The following is a 27154-nucleotide window of genomic DNA, read 5'->3' on the forward strand; positions in this document are numbered from 1 at the left end:
TATCATTAACATTCCTTGACTCTGAACTCAGTACAAGTCAGCTTAAGCTAAAATCTTTAATCTAACTAGAAAACAAAAGGATGAAAGGAAAGCCATAAAAATAGCTTTAGTAGAATGCAAGTTTCCTAGCCTTTTAAAATTTTTTCTGTAACAGTAGGATTTGTTTTCCAGATCTGCAACCACAAGCTGTTTACAGGTCCCTTATTGAATGCAAATCACGGTTCTGTGCTGGAGGAGCCCAGCTGTGTGGCAGGGCCTCGCCGCCTGGTGAGCTGGTAACTCAGTGCTCTGGGTGCGGCCTCGGACCAGACTACCGCTGCTGGACGGTTGGCCCTGTGATGATGAGCAAATACTCACCCTCCACGCCTCGGTTTTTCTCATGCCTGCAATGGGGTAATAGGGCCCATCTGACAGGATTATTTCAAATATTCAATAAGTTAACTCAGGGAATTTTAGAGCAGTGACCAGCAGAGAGTAAATCCCCAGCTCATTTTAGCTATTAATATTAGGTGGTGTGAGGGGAGATGGAGCATGTAAGTGTAAATCTAAATTTACAAAGAGGTAAATAGTGTTTCAGAGTGGTACGTGAGAATCAGATGAGAATCACAGATAATGAAACAAGCCTGGTTCCAGTGGGGGTGAGACGGTGACGGGGGCAGCGGTTGGAGCTGGGGGCCGACTGTCAGGGCGAGGAGGCTGGAGCAGGCCAGGAAACAAGTTCTCTGCCCCCTTTGATGTGGTACTCTCGAGGCTGTCACGAGGATGATGCGCTCAGCTAAGCTAAGGTGGTCTCGATGTACACTTGACCACAAAGGGAAAAAAACAGAAGAGAATCTAAAAGTTAGACAAGGGATTGGAAACAATGCTAAATAACAGACTTAAAACACACAGCGTGGAACATATTATTTCCTTCCCAAATAGAATGTACACACATATAAAAATATGTGTTTAATATTTTCACACATGTGTCAATACTTATCAATGAATTGTTTTCACATTTCTAGCTAAATTCTTCCATCTTCAAATTTCTTGGCTTTAAAATAATTAGCATTTTTGATGTTGACCAGAAAAAGTGAAAAGCAATTTACTGACGCATCTATGTATATCCTGTGAACACACACGCACATTTATATTTTCTGCCCGGAGGAGAGCGAGCCCAACGTGCAGACGACCCCCGCTTCGTCCTGACCCATCTCATCTCCTCTTCTTTCTGCTTCTCCACTTGCGAACTATCTGATCACTTGTTTTAAAGTCTTCCTTATGCTCTGATTTACTAAATGCCTAAGGTCCAGACAGCCTACAGAACTCTTTCTCAAGCACCACCTCAGTTCCTTCTCACAGTAATTTTGAGAGGAACACATTACTCATTCTGTTTTACAGATGAGGTAACTTAAGAGCAGCGTCTGTGTGACTTTCCCTAGGTCACACAGCCACGACTGGTCCAATATCTGGGCTCAGATTCTATGGGAATGTTATAAAGGTTTTAGAAATGACTGTTATGATTTAAGTGTCCTCCTGTGTCTGGTTAAAAAAGGATAGAGGAGACAATACGGGCTTCAATCTCCGTCTCTGCCTAGAACTTTTGGGAGGTTGCCATCTGTAGGTAAAGCTGCTTCCTACTGTAAACCCTTTTAGCAGGAGGCCTGTAACAAGGTAAGGAATTTTCACTGAGGGCAGGGCCATTGGAGGAGAGGTTAGTGGGAAGCCCAGGATGACCCGGGAACCTGTTCCTGAGAAGTCATTGGCCGCCAGCAAGGAGTAGAGCTTCACCCAAGCCCGGAAACATGGATTCATCACCTATGGCCCCCTTGGAATTCTCTCCAGTGTAAGGCATGAGCACAAGGGGTTAAAGAAGCTTCATGGATCAGGGGGAAACGGCAGGGGGCACAGAGGAGGAAAAGAGAGACCAGGGGAGGGGAAAACTGAAGGCCAGGCCCAAGGAGGATGGCCAATCTTATGTGTCGGCTTATTTTTATTTCATTTTTGTTTTTGTTTTTCCTCCAAAAGAAAGCTGGAAAGTTATTTTTCCTCACAAGCTTCCGAATCCTGCCAGGAAGAGCAACGAATTCCCGCCCCACCTGGCTGTGTCTGGGCTCTCCATCCTTTGAGGGACCAAGCAGCGGAGAAATGGACCCAGATCCCCGCTGTGGCAGAGATGCCCTGGGCTGCTGGGTCCTGGGCAACCACAGTGACCAGACATGTGGTCAAACAGTATTCCGGGTGTTTCCGCGAGGGTGTTTTCCAATGGGACGATCATTTAAATTGGCAGACTTTGAGTACAGCAGGTCACCCTCCGTAATGTGGGTGGGCCTCCTCCAAACAGCTGAAGGCCTGAGAGAACAAAGACGGACCCGCCCTGAGGAGAAGGGCATTCCGCAGTGATGGACCTTCAGCGGGACCTGAACTGCCACCCTGGCGCCTCCCTAGGTCTGCAGCCTCTCAGCCTTCGGACCGGAAACGCAGATTTTGGAGTTGCCAGCCTCCAAACGTGCAGGAGCCGACTCTTTAAAATAAATCTCTTTACACATACAGTCAAGCTTCGCTTAACAGGGTTGTGTTCTGAGAAACGCATCAGTTAGGCAATTTCACCACTGTGCAAACATCATAGAGTGCACCTACGCTAACCCAGATCGTACTACACACACCTGGGCTATATGGCACTAAGCTTACAGGGCCACCATCATATATGTGCTCCATCACTGACCAAAATGTCATTATGCAGCACATGACTACGTGTGTATACATCCTATTGGTTCAGTTTCTCTGGAGAACCTGATGATCACAAGTGGGTTTAGTCCTCAGGCTCCAAGGAGGGGGCTTGCCGTTGGCGAGCAGAACCCGGGGCACAGTGCCAAGGCCGCCTTCAGAGCTATCCGCAGGCATTTGGGTACCGACCTCACTCTTGGCTTCTTCTTAATTCCCCAACATCATTCCCTTTGCTAACTTTTTTAACTTTTAATTGAATTCGCCCTATTATATTTTATGTGTTATTATAAATCACCTTAATTCCTTTTAGGATAAGTTAGAAGTATAAATAAATAAATAGATTCTCATCATTTGAAGCAATTAGGCAAGGCTAGATTTAGAGTACTACATATAAGGAAGGGACATACAAATTATCCATATCTAAGAAGAAAATGATGAGGAGATATAGGTGATAAATGATGTGGAATTTAAAAAGACGTGCAATAGAAGTCCAAGTGGTGTGCAAGGAAAAGTGTTTTAATGATGGAACAGAAAGTATCAAAATTAACCCAAAGGATAAAACATCAAACCACAGAGATGTAAGCAAGAACCACTGTACATTAAGAAAACAACAAGATGAGTTACAAAAAAGGGAAAATGAGTTTTGTGTTAGCCCACCTGTATTTTTATGAGCATTACATAAATAAAAATATTTTCTGATGGGATAAAATTAAAGGGTCCCAGGATAAGATAGATAAGTAGTGAAAACATGATGCTAGGTTGTCTTTTCAAAATGTGAATACTTCTAACTGTAAAATATTTTTCCGAATTAATAAAAATAAAGGTACAATTTCATGCTATGTCAAGAAGAGGAGTTTATGACAATTCTGACTTTATCTAAGATGGTAGGAAGGCACTAAAAAATTATGAGGCACAAACCACAGTGAGCAGAATGTCACACCACATAAATCAACTAAGAATGGGAGGACCCCACCCCACCTGCCCACCAAGAACCTGGCCAGGGTGAAACCACACCAGGAAACAACACAGAGAGAAAGCCGCAAGATTTCTGGAAGAAGTATTCTTCACCTTGTAACTCACTTTTCCTAACCAGAAAGTGTCCTTCCATCCTATCTCTTTGCTCTCCTGTGCTGAATCTCACACTGTCTGACCCTGAATTAATGACACTGCAGTGGCCACACATATACGGGAAGCCAGGAGAGAGGCTGGTGTATTCTCCAGGCCCCAGGTTGGCTCAGTACTTCCATCGAGCTTCCTCTGGTTTGGGGAGGATCAAGGGGGAGCAGTGAGGGATTGTGGGTTTTGTTCCTTCATTGGGTTATTTTCCTTTCATTTCCCTATTCTAGTGATTGCCAAGGAAACCATGTTGAAGTTTTTCAACCATCGGTAGCATCCCCTTCAAGTTGTCACTAAAATATAATCTGAAGAAAACATAAAGCAGAGCAGTAAAAACTAGAATATGCTTTTATTAGCTTTTTTCCTTTACAAACACAAATATGCTCAAGTTCCCCTGCAGCTCATGAGACGCATTTGTGGTTGAGCTAGGGGGCTGCTATGTTTAGAAGACACAACCCCAGAGACAGTGGTCAAGTTGTTAGATGGTCACCGATTTCTGTGTAACTTCTAAACACCCAAGCAAAAACTTTAAAGAGGGCACACATCTGGGACATCGTCCAGCACCCGCCCTCTGACATACCTTCCCTGTGGGCCCTGATGTGTACGAAACCTGGGACTGTATGGTTTGAATTTTCTGAACAATAGTTTTACTTCCTGGCATTACTTATCTCTGTCTTTACTGATAGTAAAGATACATGAGTACTATGCAGAAAGTGCTATGAATCTTTGAGAACTGTTAGAACTGCTTAAATAATTCTTTTCTCTGCACATATCTGATTTCTTAAAGTTAGCACTAGTTAGAAGATAATATGCATTTAATTAATCTTAACAAAGAGGTTAAAAACAGGAAGAGGTCTTGAAAAACACTGATAAAGTAAGGGCAACTCACAATAAGACATTAATGTAACAGAATGGAAAGTTCTTTCTGATAAACACTTATATGATGGAAAAATACACATAGAGAAAATGATGTTTTGAGAGCTTTAAAAAAACCCATGGCCTTTATTTTTTAATATTTTTATTAATCTAATAAATGCCTGCAGTTCAGAAATATCAAATAGTAGTAAAAACTTACAAGGTAAAAGAGCAATTCTCTGTCCCATTTCTATTCACCCTGGTCCTGCCCTCCCAAAGCAACCACTTTCAAGCCTTTTAGGTCTATCTTCTGTTTACTTCCATATTTCTAAACAATAAGTGTAATCTCTGATCTGTCTGAGGATATTAATTAGGTCTGTTTGTCTGTTGTCTCTTTGCTTATTTTTCTCTCTCCCTCTTGATACCGAACCTGAAGTGAGTTCGCTCACCCATTGTGCAGCAAGGCAATCTCTGACACCGGGTGTGGTGGAAGAAAGTAGGAATTTTATTTTTGCACAGCGCTGAGCAAGGAGAGAGGGCAGCTAACGCTGAAATCCCAAACTCCCTGAAAAGCTAAAAGGAAGGGTTTTAATTTGGGGTTTTAGGTAGGGGAGGGGGAGCATATGGCCTTGCTGGTGGGAAAGGTCTCCCACCAGCCTGTCTTTGGTCTTGAGACTACTTGCAGAGAGGAGGGAGCCCATGACCTTGCTGGTCAGCATCTTCCCCACCAGCCTGTATCTCTTTGCCGGGAGGAGATAACCCAGGTGCTTGGTGTCTGTCTCCACGGGAGGATAGTGGATTCTGGAGCCAGGAAGCCAGGGAGTAAGCAAGGAATGAGTGTTTTGGTTTTAACCCCATATATGCTGGGTTTAACGTGGGGAAACCGATATCAGGGTCGATATCACTCTCTCTCATATTTGGAGATTTCTTCTCAAATATCTGATGATCCCGGGCTATTAATTCCTTTAAAGAGACACTACAATCGATTAGAAGCTCTATGTGGGGGTGGGGGGCGAGGTAGGGAGGCAAAGAAAAGAGCCATCACTTTGTGGGGGAAATGCCAAGCTCCCTGTGGTAAGGCGGTTTTTTTCTAGAACTATTCTAGCCAATAGTTTTCTAGAAAAGACCCCTTGAGTCTCCTGCCCTCAAGGCTTTTAGGTCTATCTTTTCTGTAAAAAGAATTGCTCTTTTTACCTTATAAGTTTTTACTACTATTTGAATCTCCTGGAAGAAGGAGGCGGCCCTGGTTTAGAGCCCCAGGCAGCAGCTCCCTGTCTGTTTTCAGTCGCAGCCCGTTCCCTGTCTTGGAAGGCTTTTAATAACAGGGGAAACGCTCAAGATATAAAGTTAAGGGAGAAAAAAATCAGGACATAAAATTATGTACATGGTATGATGTAACCCTATTTAAGAATGCATGAAACAGCTAGAAAGAAATCCACCAAAGTATTGACTGGTTGTGGTCATTTCTGAGGGGTGGTGTACAACATGATGGTTATTTCCTTCTTGACACTTTTGTTTATTTCCCAAAATTTCCACAAAGTACAGGCATAAATAATTTAAATATTAGGGGAAAAAAATCCTTGATTTTTGAAGAAACGCATATCAAGATGCCGACAAGAAAACCCACAGAGGCGCATGTTGGTATCAGAGGAAAAGAGCTTTTCTGCTCCTAGCCTAAAGGGTTTTCAGTGAAATATTTAATATACATTAATATTTAGAAAATATGAGTAGGATATTAAGAAATATACTATTGATATGTTGAAATATTGAAATGGTCGCTTGTGTACCAGAATCCAGCTCGAGAAACAGCACGCTCCAGAGCTCTTGGACGTCCCTGGGGGCCCTGCCCCAAATCCTCCTCAATCCTCACTCTCCTGAGCTTGTGTTTGTCACTGGTTTTTCACTGACTGGAGTTCTGTCACCTCAGAGCAGTCTGTGGCCTAATTTGGCATCTTTTGAACTTATACTAATGGAATCACACTGCGTGGATTAATCTACAGGCTGTTTTTTTCACTTCATATTATGTTTGTGTCTTCTGCGGATAATTCCGGTTCATATTTCTGTTCTAGTGAATACCCCTATCGTTACATCTTTATTTAACATCTCAGTTCTCCGTTTGTTTGGGCAGGATCAGTTAGTTTCCTCTAAAACCAATGAGAAATTAGCATATTTCTGTTCCTTGCCCTGTAACTCCAGCCAGAGGTAAGCAGACAACCTTTAATGTTATTATGTTTTCTTTCTTTGGTTTATCAAGGTATTCTGCTTTCTGACTCCTCCTCTTTCATGTTTAGTCCTTAAAAGTGTAAAAATACACACTATTTGGACAAGCAAATTTTGAAAGTTTTTGATTATGTGCCGCTGATTTTGTACCCACAAAATATCCTGGCGTATTTGTGAATTAAGTATACGCATTAATGTGCTAATTTATTAGGGGCAAATAATTAAATTACACACAAAAATAGAACTTTAGAACAGATAAAAATGTTTTCCTGTCTTTCCTCACTGACTTCTCACACACACCCTCCTAAGTATAGACGCTCTCCCGACTTTGATGAGAAGTGCTCCATATTTTCAGGATCATGGATCCTTTTGAGAGGCAAACTAACATTATGGACGCTATGAAAAATGCATACATTTTCTCATGATTTCAGGGAACCCACGGTTCAGGGACTCAGATGGAGACCCCTGCTTTAGACAGCCAACAATATTGGGGTTATAGACATTGTCAACCTCAGAATCTCCCTGTAATAAAGGGAGAAATGAAACGTCATGGAGCCATTTGGCGGGATAGAAACATCACAGTCGAATTAACCATGCTTGATTAAATACATCTTAAATCCTTTAGATCACCTCTCCACACCACCAGAGTTCAGTGATGCCCGCTCTCGCTCTTCTCTCCTTTCTCGCCTCCCCCTCCTCTTGCACGGTCCTCATCTCCATCTCACTTGCATCCGCTGCTTCTCCCTCTCCTCTTCTCTCTCCCTCCGTGTTGTTCACTTTCTCTTCCTTCCTCTCCCCTTCCTCCCACCAAAACCAAAACACAAATAACCCATGACCAGATTTTCTTGGGCAAATGTGGCTCCACCTACTGGTTCTTTAAAAAATTTCATATTTAAACACAATTTGAGAAACTGGAGACACTATCTGATACGTTAATGGAAATAATTTTATTTTATTGCCTAAATTTTAGTGCCTGACAAGATCTTGGTAAGTTAAGCACTGGACTATGGTTATTTCTAAAGATCTGAACTTAATACCTGATTTCTCAAACATCTTATGTAGAGCACGTGTTATTTTAATATCTTTTATGTAGCGTCACAGCTATTGTCATGTTTTAGCCTTATTGCTGTCTCACCCAACTTGTCCCTTTGGATCCTCTTCTTCCCGGCTACACCTGTGCAGCGAGCCGCGTCTCTGCTCCCCCGACGTCTCGTCCCTGCTCCTTTCCCTGCCCCAGGTCAGCCTTGGACCCTCCTTTCTTACTGCACTGCACGCGCTTCCTCAGATGGCTCATGCTCTTCTACTTTTCCAATTATCGTCTTTGCACAAACGATTGGTAAATATATGTTTCTAGACTGAACTTCTCTCCTGAGCTCTTGACTCACGTCTCTAAATACTGCTATAGACGGCTTGCGGGCCTGTCAAGCTCATCAGAACTGCTCTCGTCTCTCTCTCTCTCTCTGTCTCTCTGTCTCTCTCTGTTTCTCTCTCTCTCTCGTTAGTGGTATCTAACCCGTTCCAGCTAACTATTGCTGTTAAACAAGCCACCTCAAATTTAGTGACGTAAAGAAGCAGCCATTTTCTTGTGCTCACAGACTCTGAGTCAGGGGTTCTCAGCGGGCGCAGCAGGGCCCCGCTGGCCTCGGCTCCACATGCCTGAGCCCCCACTGAGAAGACTCTTGCTGTTACAAGGGAGGTACCATCTCTCCCTCATGTTACCAAACGGTAGGACAGAGGGAGGTCAAGTTCTTTGTTTCCTAGAAATATCCACATTATTTTTAGGTAACACTCTCACGTTGAAGAGCATTTAAGATCAAATACACATTAAAGAATAAAAATTACTTTTAGAAGTAAGTTAATTTGTATTGATGTAGATATTACATTAAATATTCTTTGAGGATATCTACTGAACTATTTTGAATAAACTACAACTTGAACTACAAGAAAGTGATAAGCTGGGTTAAAATTGTGCCCACCATAGCCAGGGTCAGAAGGCTGTCAGGCAGCAAGCATGGAATGTTCCGAGAGCCTCCGGCTGCCTCACCGTATCAGAAAATGGAGGCAACTTTCACCAAACCTGAGCGGAGATAAATCACTGTGAAGACCCGCATTTATAAATGCGTTATTCCCCCCCTGTTAAATAAGAGAGGCGTTTGACTGGCACAACTTTGTTTGTGACCTTTAGTTTGACACCTCCCCACCATGTCATAGGCAAACACATCTGGGACAGAGCCCATGTTGCAATTCTAAATGAGTACAAAGTCGATTTGCTATCCTAAGTGACTGTATTTGTGTCAACTCGCTGAAACCATGACGGACTAGATAATGCCAAGTTTTATGGTCAAATGTGTTTTGAAGGATGAGTGGGAATTAAGAGGTGAAGGATTCTTTAAAATACTGATGAATGACCAAATAGTTGCTTGGCAGATGGAATGCAGTTTAATTATCTCGCTCTGCTGGTATGTGCTGGTGTCTGGTACTAAAACACCTGTAGAAACAGGTCTGTGAGGTTTCATATTGTACAAGCTATGACTTGGTTTCAGCTAACAACACAAAGTTCAGGATTTAGTCAAGCCATTTGTAAATGTCTAAACTTGACTAACTTCAATGTGCTAATTTACATCTATTATGAAATTGGAATTTTACATGTGTGTTTTTTTGGGAAGAAGGATCCAATTTTTTAAATGGGAGATTTCAAATACACAATCCTTGTGGCAGGGATAATACAACACATCCCTGAAAACAATTCCTAAACGGGCTTTTAAAAGATGCATACTGGAAACTTCTGGCTTCATAGACTAGGACATTAAGACATAAGACAGTCATATAGAAAGCCAAACAATAGTAAGCTTGATACAATATATTGCAAAACAGAGTTGGAAGACAAAGGTTAACAGGCAGCAGGCATTCACAAGGTAGCAGATGTTATAAATGAGGAAAGATCCACCTTAAATATTTTGTAATAAGTGTCGTGTACGTTGCATGGCTGTGTGAAAGACCGTGATGAAAGCGACACCGAAGGAAAAATGTGCTGAAGGGCAGAAAGATTGATTTCAAGGAAAGTTTCTTGAAGATTTGAACCGGACATGGAAAGATGGACGGGAGCGTAAGAGATTCCAAGCAGAGATAGCAGGAGCCTGAGCAAACGCCAGATGGAACAGAATCAGGGAATGTTCAGAAAAATGGGGAGTGGTTGGCACGTAGTTGTAGGCTGAACGCAGGGGAGGGAGGCAGGAGGTAGGGCTGAAAAGAGAGGTGGGGTCAAATCGCGGGCTGTTCAATGCCAGGTTGAGTTTAGAACCTTCTCCATAGGAGAAGGGGGGTGTTTAGAATATCGGGGAGGGCAGTGATAGTGGGATTTTGGGAAGTAATTCTGAAGGGAGAGAATGGAGGTCAGAGGGACCAGAGGCAGGCAGGCTATCTCGAAAGTCCAGATGATAAGGAATGTGGGACAAAAGCAGAGTGGTGGCAGTGGACAGGGGAAGGAGGTCAAGAAACACTTCAAAGGTAGATTCGACAGGGCAGCAAGGGAGGGACAGAGTCAAACCTATGTCGTGGTTTTGGGAAGGGAAGGGCCATGCGGCAGTTTTGAAGATGACCACAAATTCCTCGACGATGGTGCCTCCCCTTGAGAGTAGGGGCCTGATTCCCTTCCCTTGAATCTGGAGCCGGCCTGAGTGACTCACTGGTAACCAATGGAATGTGTCACCTCCAGAGACAGAGCAGAGGGCAAGCATGCTGCCTCTGCCTCATTCATGGAGATGGGCTCCAAGCCGCCTGCAGGACTGCGGTCCACAGGTCCCGCTGAGGCTGGCCTTTCAGTCGTCCTGGCCTAGACACGGACGTGAGTCAGAGCCCCGCAGATGATCCCAGCCTGGATGAACCCTAACACCAAGACACATGGAAGGCTAAGTCATAAAGAAACAGGGTCTTTGGCCTTCTAATCTGGTGCTCGTCAGTGTGCAGAAGGTTTTATCTCGTTCAACACTCAGTTGAATACGTGGGTAAGCAGAGCAGAGTGTGACAGAAAGGAGTGGTTAGCAATTTGCTCCAGAGCGTTGACATCCCTCCCCTCCAACTCCCACCCCTGATGGCCACTAAACCCGCTCCAGAGAGAAAGCACCAGCAGGCACTCCCACCCCTTGGTCACGGGGCCTCCAGTAGACTCAGAATAGACATCAACACATATTTGAAAAAGAAATTCACTTTGAATAACAACAGAATGATCTATTTTCCAACAGTCATGCAATTCTGTTAATTTTTTCCCCAGACATAATCTCATCTGTAAGAGAAATACATGGGCATTGAAGAATATGAAAAACTGATAGGCACAGAAAAACTCTGAAATTTCATCTTAGCCCAATGCCCAGACCCCAACAGACTTAAGACAACTAAACAGGCTGGCAGATTACATAAGGGACTTTTTATTGGAAAAGGTAAACTGTGGTTTATTTGAACATTTGTTCCCACATGCCTCTGTTATGGACTTTTTTTCATTTAATCAGCTTTACTGAAATATCACATGCACAATAAAATTTGACTTTAAGTGTCAAGTTCAATGAGCTTTGATAAATGTATACAGTCTGGTAACCATTGCCACGGTCAATACAGAGACCATTTCCATCACCTCAAAACATTCTTCTGTTCCCTTTCATAATCTATTCCCATCCCCAGCAAACAACAATCGGCTTTCCATCTCAGTTTTGACTCCTAGGTTTTCCTATAATGTAGTCATACAGGGGATGCTCTTGCGTGTCTGGCTTCTTCCACTGGGCATAAAGCTTTTGGTATTCACCCCTGTTGTTACATTTATCAATAGCCGTTCCTTCTCATTGCTGAACAGTGTTTTAACACATGGCTAGATCATAATTTATCCATTCACCTGCTGATGAGCATTTGTGTGATTTCTAACTTTGGGCTATTGTGAATAAAGCTGCTATGAAAATTCCAGTGCAAAACTTATATTTTCATTTTTCTTGGGTAAAATATCTAGGAATGAAGAAATATGATATAGTATCAAGAAATATTTGTGCCTCCCCTACATCAACTATCCTGAGGAAAAAAAAACACAAACATTTCTTAGTCATATTTCATAATAAAATTTATTAGCAGATCTGTTGTAAGACAGTTGAAGAATTTGTACATTTTCCAGCCCTAAAGAATCACACACAATCACACACATTCAACATATTCCAAGACAATGCTTAATAATATGTAGGAAGATACTATCCCTTACAAACTCAATATATTATGAGTAAAATAAAATACATTCATATTATTATATGAATAAGGAAGTCGCATTAAGAATTCTCTTGTGATTTTCTTAAAAGCAAAGAGTTTCAAATCTCTAATTTAAAAAAAGGACAATTTCAATGAGTCCCTCTTACAAAGAAATAGATTTATAAAATGCCTGCATGCTTCTCACCCAAGTTGTGCCTGCTTTAATTAAAGGAAAATGTTGAGTCTCATTTCCTCATTTCTTAAATGAGAAACATTTCCCAAATTCACTACACATCCCCATGATTGTTCTTAGTCTAAACTTCCATAGAAATATGGCTGGGAAAGAAAAATTTAAATATCAGAATACAAGGATTTAACTTTCACCTTGAAAAGTGCAGAAAATCCCAACATTAACAAATCATGGCTCTCCAGAAATCCAAATGGCCACTTAGGTGTCCCTCGTTTAAGTAACAGCAATGCCCCTTTAGCGTTAGCAACCACAAGCACCCCAGGAGAGATTAAGGAAATTTCAAGTGTTCCTAAATATCTATCATCATAAAAATGACTATTTTACAATATTATGATCTCTAGAGAAAGATCAATAGAAACATGACGATCAAAGAAACTTCAGCAACGACGAAGTAGAACTTGTACCCTCATTTCAAGTTGCTTTCTAAAATTACTAGCAAGTCTCAACCTCATTGAATTAATGGAAACAACATTTATCCCATGACAGAGATTTCTGTGGCAGAAACTAAAATTTCAAAATATGAAACGAAAATAACATGAGAAGTTTCCTGATACAAATTATACTTAGATTCTCTTAACTCAATACTTGGAAACTCAGTCATACTTTGTAAGCTGGTCATATAAAACGATTCTAGAAGTATAAATGAGTTTTTTATCAACTAACTGACTCTGACAAGCTGCCATCTCACCACGTGTTACCAACAGCATCCAGTGGAAACCTGTGGTGCTTAAAACACATTTTACCCCCTGCCCAGGAGGCAGAGCCCCGAGAGCCGAAGCCTGGAGCTCTGGGGCCAGGTAACCGACCGCCACACAGTGGCAACAGCGCTGGCAGTGGAACAGGGCCCACGCTGCACGTCCTCCAGACCCCAGGATGCAGCTCTGCCTGTGTCAATGCACCCAGTCCCTCGGATGGCGCAGAACTTCCAGAATTTCAGCTTCTTTGGAGTTCTCCGAGGGTGAATGCATATACTCCCATCTGTGTAGGTCCAAAACAGGAGCGAAAAATGTAATAATAATAAATGACACACACAACTCTTTACTTAAAATAAATGAGAAACAAGATTCTAAAAGAGTGAAAAATGTCTTCTACCTGCTAGTCTCCACGGTGCCTAATATGCCTTGTACCCACCAGGCTTTTAGAAAATATTTGCTGCTAAAGAGATAAAGTTTCTTAATAATTCCCAGGCACACTTTGGCCAACATTAATACCCTAGAGCCAAAATACACTTTTACTATAAGCCAGGATTTCACAAGGTGTAGAACCTTAGATGATCCATGGGCAAACTTTTTTTAGCTTACTTCTTATGCATTTATTTCAATGTGTTACTTTCTATTTATGGCAATAATACTGGTTTGCCTTTATAAATAAATTCTCTCTCAGAGAAAATAAGACTACACAATTTAAGTAAACAATACCTCAGATAATATACAAATATGGTCAAAACTGCTAAGCTGATACATGAAGTCTGGCAAGCACTAGTTCAGACCAGGGGGTGGTGGACTTTTCCTATAAAGGGCCACATCAGAAATGCTTTTGGCTTTGTGGGGCCATGTACAGTCTCTTGCATGTTCTTTTCCTGTTTTTAATAATCCTTTAAAAATGTAAAAGCCATTCTTAGCTCAAGGGCTATTCAAAAACACGCCACAAATGGAACTGGCTTTGTCCTGCAGCCTTAAGTTTGCAGACCCCCCGAGTAGACTGCACAGCAGCTAAAAGTGACCTGCTGTGTTAACGCCATTCAGCTGAATGAGGGGGTGGTTTATAATCCGCCCATATCTGCGGCTTGGAACAGGCATCATAATTAGGGGCCAGCAGACTATCAGAGGCCTCAGAACTCATCTCGATTTTTTCTTCACATCTCACCTCTCGGGTGGCAGGAACACCTAATGGGGACATTTGCCGCTCTGAAGGCAGTGACAACGTGGAGGGTACTGACCTCCCACGGCCAGATCTGGACAACAGCAGACCAGGAAGCCATTCAGCAGTGCACTCTTATATGGACATTTACACTCGCGGAGGAAAGAAGATTCCAGCTCTTGTAAAACAAGCAATGGCAATTTTTCTTTTTCTCTGATCTTTTCTATTTCAGTCTGGACAGACATCATCCTCACTTTCTCATGGCCAAAAAGTCAACTGCGGATCGTCATTAACCTAATGGCACCAGCAAAAATCAACCTGTCTTAAAATTCCCCACGTGGATCTCGTGGGGCAGCCCACTACAGCAGCACAGAGGCACGGAGAGAAGGCCAGCCCTGGAAACAATCCCTCGTGCTTTCCACAAGCTTAATGCTTCGGACTGGAAGGTAAGACTCTTCCTCAGAAGGGCAATAGTTTGTAATAAAATTAAGTTTAAAAAGCTGCTATGTTCAATCCACCTGCTCTGCCCACAGCTCTTCCTAGACAACGACAAAGGAGGGGACGGTCGATCCGGCCCCAGACGCCACCGCCCACCCTTGTCCACACCTCTCTCCTTCCCGCTCTCACATACGAAGCTCGACCGTTCATCCTCCCTCCCCTTAAAAACCTGGTTGGATTTTCCTTAACTATTTGACCGTGATTTTCTTGTAAAATCAGCAAAGTCAAAACTAATGCAGTCCTCAGGTAAGACCATGTGGTGTTAACGTTCATGTTTTGTTGGGGCTGGGAAGCTGGGGTGGGAGGAAATTATGACGACGGGTTCTTCTTACCGGGCAGTCAGAGGTAAAGACATCAAGATGCTCTCGATCCTGGATCCCGGAGTGAAGAGGCCAAACTTCGTGCCCCGATCATACAGCAGGTTAAATTCTACATACCTGACACGAAGACACCAAACAACATTAAGGGCTAGCTGATTAAAATGCTTACGATTCGCCCACAACAAATACTTAAAGTGGGGTTCTTCCTGCGCCCACCCCCCAATCAGCGGGAACTGGCACAAGAAACACCAGCCTACGGTCCGTTGAGTTTTCTCCATCTGGACAGGCATAAATAAGAGAGTATTATCCAACAAACAGTAGGACACGGAGTCGGCCCCAACGCAGAGCAGTCACAGAACAAGGAGGTTATGTTTTCCAATAAACAAACAGAACGGACACAAAGCTGAGAACTCTGAGGCACAGCAACGATTAAGGGAAAGGAATGGCGCCCTCCGTTAGGAGCGCACGGCCCCTCCGGCCCCCCACCCGCCGAGACGCCTCAGAGCCAGAGACTTCCACCACGGCCTCGGCCTCCCAGGAACCGAGACAGTGTGGAACTCCTGTAACTGGAGGCCAGGTACCACGAGCAACCATTACTAGTACATTCTAGACCCTCCGCTTCCCCCGAGGGGTCCACAGCATCAACCAGCAGTCCCGTCATCCCGTCTTCCCGCAGGTTCACGCAGCGCACTCAGGCCGGGGTGGGGGGGGGGCCTCAGTGCTCAGTGTCACCTTCTTAGGAAACGTTCTTAGCGTCCACACTTGGTTCACTAGAACACTTCTCCACGAACTGCCAGACTCAGATCTAAACTGCCCAGCTGAAAAGCCTCCGACTGCCCCTATCATCACGGGCTCCTTCATAAAAGGGCTTCTTCTCCCCACTTCCAAAAAAACAGTTTCTACTACCCAAAAGAATCGAGAATGATCCATAAATCTGAAATTTTCAATAAACACTGCCCCTTGCAGAGCATTCCTCAGCTCATTCGGACACTTGCCTCGGGCTGAACTTCCCTCATTCTCGCATCTCCCCGTCATTGTCCCCATCACTGCCCCCGTCACTGTCCCCGTCACCCCAGAGGACGAGTTCTCTGGAATCCCAGAGCCGCCAAGGCTCAGACAGCACCTTCTGCATGGAACCTGCCGAAGGCCCTGAGAACGCTGAAGGAAACTATGCCATGGACCCCTTTCTAATCGCCACCGTTTATTTATCGTGATTGAGTTTTGTGCACCGACAACTATTTAATAGCTTCTCACGCCCATTTCAAAAGACAATTTACATGAATCTTCTCAACTTCTTTCTAAGACCCTGGAAAAGGGCTCCAGTCCCTCAGCCCCGTCTTCACCCTGTTTCCTTTCCCAAACACGACACATGAGGGACGCGGTGCTTCCCTACCTGTGCCGACGTCTTTCCCAGAGACCCTGGGGAGGAGCTCCCCGAGCTGCCCTCCTCCCGGGAGCCGACAAGGCTGTCCCTGCAGCGGCCTCTCCCACTCCCACCAGGTTTCGCTTCGAGCTGCTCTCTGGTCCTTCCACACATCTACCCTCTGAGGAACCTGTGAACTATGACCCCTCACCTTCCCTTCTATTCAACTCATGCCTAAATGTTATCCTATCCTCTTTCCCCAAATACAACAAAACCACAAGAAGTTAAAGATCTTTTGTCTCTGTTCTCCCAGAAAAAGAAGACGGTAAGACTGGAGTTCAAGGTCTGGGGGGGACTAGTGGTGACCAGGCTCAGAGACAGGACGAGGCTGCCAAACAAGATACAGTAAGGTCAAAGGGCAGCAGCGGACACAGGCAAACTCCCACCTGGGCGGAGGCGGTGGGAGGGGGACGGTGGGAGGGGGACCTGTGAGGGCCCAGACAAGGGCGGCATGGGACAGTGCCGACGGCCCGAGGGTGCACTGCCAGCTGCAGCCCAGAGATAAGGGGGCGGGGGCTCTCAGCGAGAACAGACAGCGCCACGGCCCACCCCACCCCTTGGCCAGACAACGAACCGCCCAAGGCGCAGGGATACGTGGCACCGTCACAACGTCTTGTCATTCACAAGGAAAAACATTCGGAAAACAAAAACATTTCTATGTCTACGTTTTAAAAGCTTCACCTCATCAGCATTCACAAACCCTGCCAGCTTTGCACTCGAGAGCCCCACCCTCTCCCTAGTGTCTTAAACTTGCCCCAGGCACTGTGTGCCCCCTGGAGCGCGAGCCCCTTCCGAGGGTCCACGTGCCACCCACCTTCACAGCCAGCAAAGCCCCAGCCACAGGGGCACAAAAGTCAGGCGAGAGGAGGGAGCGGCAAAGATGCATTTGAGAAACCATGGGAACAAAAAAAACACATCCCCAAACAGATGCGCTGTTGAAGATGCTTCTAACAAGAAAACTTAACAACGCTCATTTTCCCAAGTTTATACACGGGGACCAGACACAGCACAGGCAGTCACAAGAAACGATAAACACAAACGGTTATCTTCAGACTTGGACCGTTACTAAGCTGACCCTTCCCGGGGCACCAGCCTTACGTCCTGAAGTCCCCAAAGCTTCATGAGCCCAAGACAGAACTAACATAAACGAGAAAATCCACTTCACAGCCACCGACTGTGGTTTACATGCATTCAGGCGGCAATGAGAAACTGTGGAGAGCTGCCACTGAGGGGCAACCTGGAGCTGAGCCACAGGGGCGCCCGGCTGAGGATGACCCGCTCTGCTGGCCCGCTGAGCTCACATGCTCAACGCCCAAAGCAGGGCGGCTGAGGAGCACACCACGGCCACCACCACAAACGCTTCAACTACTTAACGTCCCTCACGCGCAGCAAGGGCTGCACGTTTTGAAGTTGTGATGACCTGGTGCCTCATCTGGAATCTTACTGACCAGCTGTGTAACCTTGGGCAAGGGATCTACCTTGCTAAGTTTTATCACCTGGAAAATGACGATAATTACAAGTGGATGGAGAAAATCAGATGCAAACTGCCTAACTTACTGGCTGGCACAGAGTAAGGACTACCTAACTAGTAACCATTATCATTAACTGTAAATAACTTCTGAAATGATTATTTCCATCATAACGACTTCCAAAAACCTTGAAGATGAATGAAAAAGGTGTGATTCCCCATTTACAGAGCAGCAAAAAACATTAAATGACGCCCATATCTTGGTGTAGGGCTGGAAGATATCGCTAGAAGAAAAACTAAATAGAAACAATAAACAAAACTAAACAAATTCAGCTGAATCAAATCCAGCAAGTACTCACTCCATGTCTACTGAGAGTCTCTAACGTATAGACAAATAAACGTTGCTCTTTTTTATAACACTGTTTCACACAATGCTTTATTCATCTAATACTCCTCTAGTCAGGGAAAGCAATCAGGGTGACACAGCCGCCGTCACTCGGCGCTCGGCTGCCCGGACGCACCGAGACGGCCACTCCCCCGGCCCCCACTCACCGTCCTCTCCGGAGCTGTTGCCACAGCTTCTCCTGGGGCGTGAACGAGTCATTGCGGTGCTTCTTCACGAGGGGGATGTAAGAAGGGACCACCGCCTGCGCGCAGCTCTCCACGAAGCGAAACACCTCGTCCTTGGATGGAGAGTCAAGGTCATCAAAAAAGATGCCCCCGATGCCCCTCCGCTCCCCACGGTGGGCTATAAAGAAGTACTCGTCACACCTGGAACACACAGCAGGGCTGCATCAGGGACCAGAGGCACGGAAATCGACGTGGGTGTCCCGGCTCAGAGCACTGGCCCTGAGCAACGCCAGCACAAAGCCCTTTCTCTTGGTCCAACTATGGGAACGAAACCCAGGGCTTTAGACAGATCTCCTGCAGTTATTGCCAAGGCAGGAGATGCAACTGGGCAATTTAACACGTGTCTATGTGAGGATGGAACTCTAAGAACCTAATGAAAAGAGAAACAGAGAGTCCAGCATTGATGGTGCATTTCCTGAAACAAGAGATGCTGCTGCCCCAAGAGGCAGGACAGGAAGCCTCCACAAGGACACCAACCAGGTGCCCGACTGGACGCCAATCCCTGGGCTCCCGAGGCTGCTCTTTACTCTCCAAAGCGAGGTACAGTAAATACTCTGTCAGGTCTCTTGATGATTCTACAGCGTGCAGGACTGAGGGAAGGGCCAGTGGAAGGAACCGTTCAGAGAAGAGGGGTCTTCAGACTGTTACACTTCTTGCATGAAAGGTTACCCCGCGGCCAGCACATGGACTATCAATCTGTTCTCGAGCCTCTGCCCTCTGTGTCTCCTAGAGCTGTTTCCTAAGAAAGCATTTTCTAAATGCTAAAACTTGTAGAATAGTTTACATGGTGGAAATAGTTCTTTTCATGATCTCCATCAAACAAGGGTCCCTAAATAGAAAAAACTGTACAAAAACTAAAAGCTATTTTTTAAAAGCTTACCTTAAAAATAGCCTTAATAGCTCAAAGTCAAAAAAAAAAAAAAAAAAAAAGACGGCAAATGCAAATCCCTAGGACTGACGTGTTGGTATAATTCACCCCGACCATGACTTGCTGGCTTTCCTTTTAGAGCACATTTTATGAACATCAAGGATATCCTGAGCAAGGCTGTAAAGTCAAACCTAATCATATTTCAAAATCTCTTCATGACATTAAGAGATTTACTGAATACTTATACTAAAAACTTCTTAATTAGCGTGCATCCTAGGTATTTTATCAATATTACTCAGAGTCATCACAGTAACAGCGATAAAAGGGAACCAAACAAGGGGAATATCTGCGCCCCAGCCCTCCTCCTGGAAGGACGCTGGTTTGTGAGAGAGAGAAACCCTCCCTCTCACATACCTGCATCCATCACTGTGCAGTTCTCAGTGGTAACGTCAAATCACAAGGAGAATATTTAGATGTCTTATCTTTTCTGAGGATTTTAAAGCTGAACTCCATGCTTTTACACAGATAACATCAAGATTCCACAATTATTAACTCTAAAAGCAAAAAAAACCCCAAATCCTTTCTATTCTTCCTTTTTCAAGAATGCCAATTAGCTCTAAGAGGTGTTGAGCATTTTACTCTTATTCCAAACAATTTATGCCCAGACTCCATTTCCCATCTACCAAATCTCCTGGTCTCCTCACAACTGTTTTCCTTTTCTTTACCACTAGCTTCTTTAACAAAGTTTCCAACTCCACTCTTCTCCTTGCTCAAAATCTCTGGTGCATTCGCATCTCTCCCTAACAGATCCCCAACTCGTGTTCCATCCTGACCGTCCCACAGCACCGACAGTCCCCTCTGGGGGAGAATTGACTATCCCACCCAGGATTAAAAGGCCTCTGATTCTCAGGCATGGATCACCCGAAGTTTATAGTCCACATCATTTGAGATCAAAAAAGATGATGCTACCCAATTCTTATTACAGACATCCAACTATTCCTAAGAAAATAACTTATTAAAACCACTTAAAACTGGCATCCCACTTCTGGTGGGCAAGGAAAACAGAGCAGCCTTCAGAAACTGAAAAAGGCATTTCGTGACACAGTAGCTGCCTTCGGCATCTAGCGAGGAAGGGAACATACCTGAGGGGTCACGACAGGGTCAACGCCTTCACCTACCATTTTTTAAATTTCGGGTAGAGATCTGGACCGTGCCGGTCACAAGCCTCCTTCAGAGTTCTGTGGAAGTGGACAGCATCCTCCTGGTTCAAGTACGTTGGGGTAAGGTCGCAGCCACCACCGAACCACCACTGCTTGTTACCTGCCGAGTCAAGACACAGGTCCTGAGGCGGAGTCTGGACGGTGAGATGCAGCGCACTACTCACTGTGTTAGCAAACTCAACTTATCCCCTCAGTTCGTGAGGCCTGAAACGGGTGACCAAAAAAACCATTCAACTGAATTCAGCTCTGAAGGCCAGGAAGGCCTAGGCAGGAAGGAGGAGGGAAAAGCAGACAGGCAGGAAGTAGGAGAGTAACAGGTGAGCGATGGAACCAGGCAGGGAAACGACGTGCAGGGCAGGGAATGACAGACACCACGCAGGTGGACCAGGCAGCAGGGCTCAACGCTGGTGGCATGTAAGAACCACATGAAGAGCTTAAAACACCTCTGTTAGGTCACAATTCAAAAAAAACCACAAGCACACCTCTGGCCCAGGCATCTCCAGTTTATAAAAACTCCCCAGGGGAGTGTGATCCTCCCTGTATTAGAACCACTGCCACCCCCTCCCCTTGCCCCAGAAAGGGTGAACACGCTAGCCAAGGGAGACAACTTTCCATTTGGAGTAACTCTTTCATGTGCTTAGTTAGGTCAGCACCAGGTACCAACCTCTAAACATTAAAAGCTTGAACCAAACTAAATGGCTTCAAAACGAAAAGTAAAATACATTGACTTTAAACGCCATCACCTGCAGAGACACCCGCAGAGGCTAGCGTGGCGCTGCACAGGCGCTCTGACAGGTGCTGACAGCTGGCCAGCTAACGGAGACGCAGGCCAGAACCACAAGTGCACAACCAGGCACCATCACCTGCACCCCATTTGAACCCACTGATAATGCAACAGCGACCAGCAAAGCTATGCTTGTGGAAGATCATTTCCAAAAGCAAGTTCTCAATGTCAACCCTGCACACGAGGTTTTCCTTTGGATGTAATGAATTTATATTTGCAAAGAAGCCGGTATGCACTCCAAGTCTGAGTTCATTAAATCATTCCTTCTTTGTTGGAGGAAATATGGGAGGTCAGCCAATACCATTTTCACTTTCCATGCCTAGTGCATAATCGACTGCACCTGGCAAGGAAAAAGCCTTCATATGCCTCCTGAAAAACCTCATTAAGACTGTTTCTATTTTATCACCTTTTAGACGTTATGCCCTGTAACCTGTTTTAAAATACAATTTTTCCAGACACCCTTACCATCGGTGTCTTCTACTTCAAAGTATCTGTAGTTGAAGTGGATGGTAGGAGCATGAGGATTCTTGGGGTGGATAACGGAGCTCACACCCATAGCGGAAAACGGCAATTTCCCTGGAAAGGAAAACACACAGCAAGCTGCACTCAATCACCTGGTGTGATACAAAGGAATTCCAATACGGTTTCTGGATCAATTTTCAAAAGCTGCTTTTTAATTGGTCTCTTAAAATTTTTAAAAAGTAATTGTGAACACACTTATCTGGCACATGGACTCAAATGGCTTTTTACAGAAGCAATATTTATCTTATAAATAAAACTCATGGGAAAAAGCTTTGCCGGGACTATTTAAGGCTGCTGAGATTGTCTGATTTACCATCTTTAGTCTTCAGATTTTTTCCTCTGCTTCTCATTTGTTTCGCTGCTTCCTCAGAAAGGTTTCCATGAACGACAGAAATGCTCACTCCAGCCTTTTCAAAAACATGCCCATCTTGAAGCACACAGCTGATGCCACCACCCCCTGTTTAGGGAAACATAAAATGAGGAGAGAATGTAAGGGGACCTGCAAAACTGAAAACCACCCTTGCAGGAACGTGGGGGAATTAGGACTTACTTCCTCCTCTATTTTCCAAATCTTCTCTAATATCAGCATATTTATAATTTTTAAGTACAATAAAATTAGATAACTAGCTTAGTTTTATGACATCAGCTTCCAGTACTGGTCAAATATGCTATCTCTCCACATCGCCACACTCAGTACTTCTCCATTCTTCTGCGGTGAACTAAAATCACCCACTGGAATATCTTCCCTTCAAATACCACCGTTCAGAACGGCTTCCACCGGTTATGACACATGAGAGAAAGCTACAGTTAAAAACAGGAATGGGTATATTTGAAGGGTGTTCTATTATTACCAAATTTAAGAGCTCCGTATTGTTTCAATTGCTTTCGTCTCAGTGTGCTGTTTGCCTTTTAATTTTGTTTACAGGCAAGTAGAAAACAGAAGGAATTTGAACGATTCAGGGTTCAGACCCTTCACCTGAGTAAGACACACTAACATTCAGGTACACGAGCCCCACTGTGCAGTGAGTATCAGTGGCTGTAAGACACACTAACATTCAGGTACATGAGCCCCACTGTGCAGTGACTATCAGTGGCTGTTTATGTATGTATTTATTTTTAAGACACTAGAGTTACCCCAAGGGTGACTGTTTCATGAAGGTTCATGTTTAGCTTGTGGTATTTCTAAGAACCTTTAGCACTGAACAGGACACAAGATGATCCAGTATATCCCCCCTCTCTACTTCAGATGAGAAACCGAGGCCAGAACCCCAAAACCCCTTCTCCAAGCACACACAGCTGGCAAGGGGCCAAACAATTTTTCTCAGTGCTTTCTACGCACCGGACAATATTTTAAAGCACTTCCCACATATCCGTCCCACTTAATCCTTACAATACCCTCATCTATCATTTCTAATCTCATTTCATAGCTGAGGAAACAGAGGCACAAAGTTAGGGAGCTTCTGAAGGACAAACAGCTAGGCTGGTACTTGAGGTTGTGTCCTGGTTCAACGTCCTTCACCTGAAAACACTCCAAGATGAAAGACACTATGAAACCAGCTTTCCCGTCATCGACTATAGAGGTGGCAGTGTCACACAGCCCAAGCCGGCTGAGGAGAAGTCGCTGCAGCATCCCGGGAAGCAAAAGTCCAATCCTCAAGCGCATGACCCAGAGCTGGGCTTCACTGTGTACACACGGTCCTGAATATAGGACTTTGTAAGACCTGTTTTAACACTGAAGTATTTTGCCATTGGAAGGAAAGTCTCCTAGCAGGAAGTCTGATGGTTGTATTTCGTGGAACTACTGACAAGCCAATCAAGTATTCCTGGTGCCGCTTGGGAAAAAGACACAAGGACACCCTCAGCTGGAGGAGTCTGGCTGACACTTAGCAAAGAGGAGCCAAGTCATCTTTCCACCTCCAAGGAAGGAGAAAGGGTAAACGCACTCAGAGAAGCGCATGAAATACGGGGAAAAATCTACGCTGAATGACAACTTTGGCCATTCCAGCATGTTGTATAAAAATAATCCTAAGACTTCTACAAAAAATGCTACCATAAAATTGCAAAGACTTTAAATATTCTGTACCAGAGAGACAGCAGATCGGGGTCCACACCAGCAAGCAGAGGGCGAACGACCCTTTCTACGTTAACCTTTTGAACGGTGTCCTTCGAAGCTAGCAGCCGCTCGCTAGGTCCCTGCTCCCACCCCAATCCTTCGGGGTCGTCTTCTGCCCGCCACCTGCAGCCCGCCGGCGGCCGAGCGCCTCACCTTCCTTCCTCTCCCAGCGGTCCACGGAGAAGCGGCCGCCGCCGTCCACCTGCGCCAGCGCCTGGCACACCTGGGCCTGGGTCTCCAGGATCAGCAGCTCCATCCTGGTCTTCATGTCGCCGGGCCTGGCCCGCAGCTCGCGCAGGTCGGTCACCGGCGGGGCCATGAAGCAGCGGCAGCGACGGGCCAGCTCGTCCTCCTCCTCCTCCTCCTCCGGCCTCCCCCGCGGCCCCGAGCTCCGGGCCACCATCCCCGCCCGCTGCACGTGCCCGAAGGCGGCTGCTGCGAGCCCCGCCAGCCCCGCCAGCGCCGCGGCCAGTCCGGGCCCCAGCCGGGGGCCGCCCCCCGCCGCCGGGCCGTGCCCGAGCCCGCGGGTCCCCCCAGCACCGATGGGCCCGGCCGCGCCGCGCCGCCAGCAGGCCCCCGGCTCCCCGCCGCCGGCCCGCGCCATGCGCCCCCAGGCGCCCGCGCCCAGCCGGCCCAGCCGCCAGGCCATCTCCGCGCCGCCGAGCCCGGGCCGCCGAGAGGGCACACGGCCGAGCGGGTCCGCCGTGGCGCGCGGGAGCCGCCCCGGGGAGGAGCTAAGCGGCGCGGGGACGCCGGGAGCTGTAGTCCCGCGCTGTCGCCAATGTCCCCGAGCGCGGGCCGCGGGGAGCGCGCGCGGCGGTCACGCGCACCCGGCTCCCGGCTCGTCCCCGGCGCGGACTGCAAGGGAACGCGGGCCAGCGACAGGAATACGCCCGGACCCCGCCCCGCGCGACGCCCCCCGCACGGCTGCCAATCCGGCGCCGCGTCCACGCGGGCCCGCGCCCGGCCCGGTCCTCCGGGGCGTCTGGAGCTTCTGGAAAGTGCGGCGATGGAGGGGGCGGAGCGTACGCGCTCGTTACCTGCCCGCGGGTTTCCTAAGGGAGTGCGACGGAGCGCACGGAGCTGCTAGGAAAACCCCAGGAAAAGACTTTGTGGGATCAACTGCATGTCGCGGTTCTGTAGTTAAAACCTGCCAGGCCGTGCTGCTGCGGGGCCCACGGATTATTTCAGAACTAGGAAAAGCAAAGGGACTGTCTCACTGACCCGGTGTAAAACTCATGACCTGCTGTGTGAAGGGGATCAAGGCACAGGAGATTTAAAAACACTATCCTCGTACAGTTGTAGGGTGTGGTGTTTCTCACGTCCAGTCCTTCCAGCAACTCCTGTAAACCAGGCGGTCAGACATTCACACTGCCTGCTCCGCACCCCCGCACACGCACTCTAAGGAAACAGGCAAAGGAGCTAACGCAGATCTGATAGATTTGTTTGTTCTGTCACCATACCAGTTTCATGTTGTTGGGCGTAAAGTGTAAGAAGGATGGCCATGGGCTAATTTGTCCCTTAAGTCTCCAGTCTGACTTTAATTTCTAGTAGTAGATAATAATTTAAGACACTAGTGGCGGTTTCTACAGGTTTTTTCGTAGTGGCTGGATGTGGTAGTGGGCTCTCCATGGCTGTGGGTCAGGCCAGTTGTTCAAGGCGGTTTGTTTATCCTTCCTCAGTTGCGGCGGGCAGCTCTGGCACGGGGACACACCGGTCACTGGGCAGACGGGTGTGACTCTCCAGCAGGTGCAATGAAAGGTAAAGGCCTGGACTGAGAAGTGAATTAGCTACTTCAAGGGAAGCTTTGGGCCACAGTGTAGCTTGCTGGGAGGCCGGGCCGGGGGAGGAAGGACGGAGAAGAGCTGCCCTCTAGGAAAGGTTCTTTGCATCTCTAGATGCCAGCGATGGGGTTTGACTGGGCATGGTGGTGATCAAGGAACCTCGTTAATGAAAAGCACTCTCTCTGGCCAGTTTTTCTGTAAGAATCCCCTTCATTATTGCTCTGATTCTGAGAAGACCCATAAACTTGATAAAAGATAAGCAGGCACAGGCCATTTTGAACATCTGCCCCGTCAGATAGGTTGGTCTCGAGCCAGCTGTGTGCTGGTTTCCCTCCCTCCCGTCCTTAACCTCTCTATGCAAAGGGCCTCTCTCCTTCCTGCTCTGGCTCCCACAGCACCCCCCTTCACCTTGTTCTGCTGTGCTGAAGAAAGGCCGCAACAGCCTGCTTAGTGTGATTTTCAACCACATTGACTGGGGACATTCGAAATGTCTTCAAGGATACTGGTCTTTAAGCCTCATTTGTCAGCGTGGAGAAAAAGGCATCCCCAAGTCGAAAGGCTTCAAGCATCAGACAGCCGCGGGGGACAAACAGTAAGCTTACAATGGGTTGTAAAACACGAGGGCCAGGGAGAGGCTCATCCGTTTCCGAACCCCGTTTCCTGCTCTGCTGTGTGTGCTTTGTGTCCCCACCAGCTGAAGACTCTGGCCAGCCTCACGCAAACTCACGAGCTGGGGGTATATGAAGCGTCATTTTCCAGACCCCGCACACCGCTCAGAGTCCTTCTGAACTTTGCCCTTCCTCTCTTCCCAAAAGCTGGTTGAACACCTGACTGCAGGGCCAGCTGACGGAAGTTGGCCTGCCCTTATCTGGAGAGAAGGAAAAGGGACTCTGACACCCCTCTGACAGCTTTACTGCCTTCTCACCGCTCACACCCACCATAATTTCCACGAGCTGTACTAAATTGTACTCATTCACCAATTCCCAGGTTTTGAGAGCCAAACTGAAGAAATGTGCTATCACAGTGGCTCAGTTCTGTTCCTTTCAGCGAGATACAGAGACTCAGGCTAAGTATTAACCGAGATGTGTTTGTCGTGGCACGCTTCTGCTGATTTCTCAGAAATTCTCATGGGATGGGGATGGGTGGTGGTAGTGAGATGAGCAAAGAAGTGGAATTTTTGAGATTTTACTCTATTTTAGGTCTTTAGAGGCAATTGTTCACATAGATCATTAACATAACTGGTTCTCCAAGCTAAGTGTAGGCTAAACATCCAGTTCAGTTGGGTGTTGCTGCCTTG

General features: G+C 46.3%; 1 protein-coding gene across 1 annotated transcript; it reads right to left on the bottom strand.

Annotated features, from left to right (window-relative positions):
• Positions 1–11972: 11972 nt before the first annotated feature.
• On the bottom strand, positions 11973–24853 carry CPOX (coproporphyrinogen oxidase). Its single transcript, XM_014830461.3, has 7 exons — positions 24227–24853; positions 22274–22417; positions 21904–22014; positions 20613–20754; positions 18489–18707; positions 15058–15162; positions 11973–13345 (listed from the first exon to the last, which is right to left on the bottom strand). Exons 1-7 carry the CDS (start codon positions 24720–24722, stop codon positions 13258–13260), a joined length of 1305 nt encoding a protein of 434 aa, XP_014685947.3. The 5' UTR covers positions 24723–24853; the 3' UTR covers positions 11973–13257.
• Positions 24854–27154: the final 2301 nt, after the last annotated feature.

The sequence above is a fragment of the Equus asinus genome, chromosome 5 (assembly GCF_041296235.1).
Source record: "Equus asinus isolate D_3611 breed Donkey chromosome 5, EquAss-T2T_v2, whole genome shotgun sequence".
In the NCBI taxonomy this organism is placed as follows: domain Eukaryota; kingdom Metazoa; phylum Chordata; class Mammalia; order Perissodactyla; family Equidae; genus Equus; species Equus asinus.

Excerpts from the sequence above, each read along its gene's own strand:
- CPOX (XM_014830461.3), bottom strand. The coding sequence starts at position 24,722 with ATGGCCTGGCGGCTGGGCCGGCTGGGCGCGGGCGCCTGGGGGCGCATG. Across the intron at positions 18,708-20,612 it reads TACCCGAAATTTAAAAAATG|GTGTGACGAGTACTTCTTTA; the intron begins GTAGGTGAAGGC and ends TGTGTGTTCCAG. Across the intron at positions 15,163-18,488 it reads CAACAGCTCCGGAGAGGACG|GTATGTAGAATTTAACCTGC; the intron begins GTGAGTGGGGGC and ends TCTTCGTGTCAG.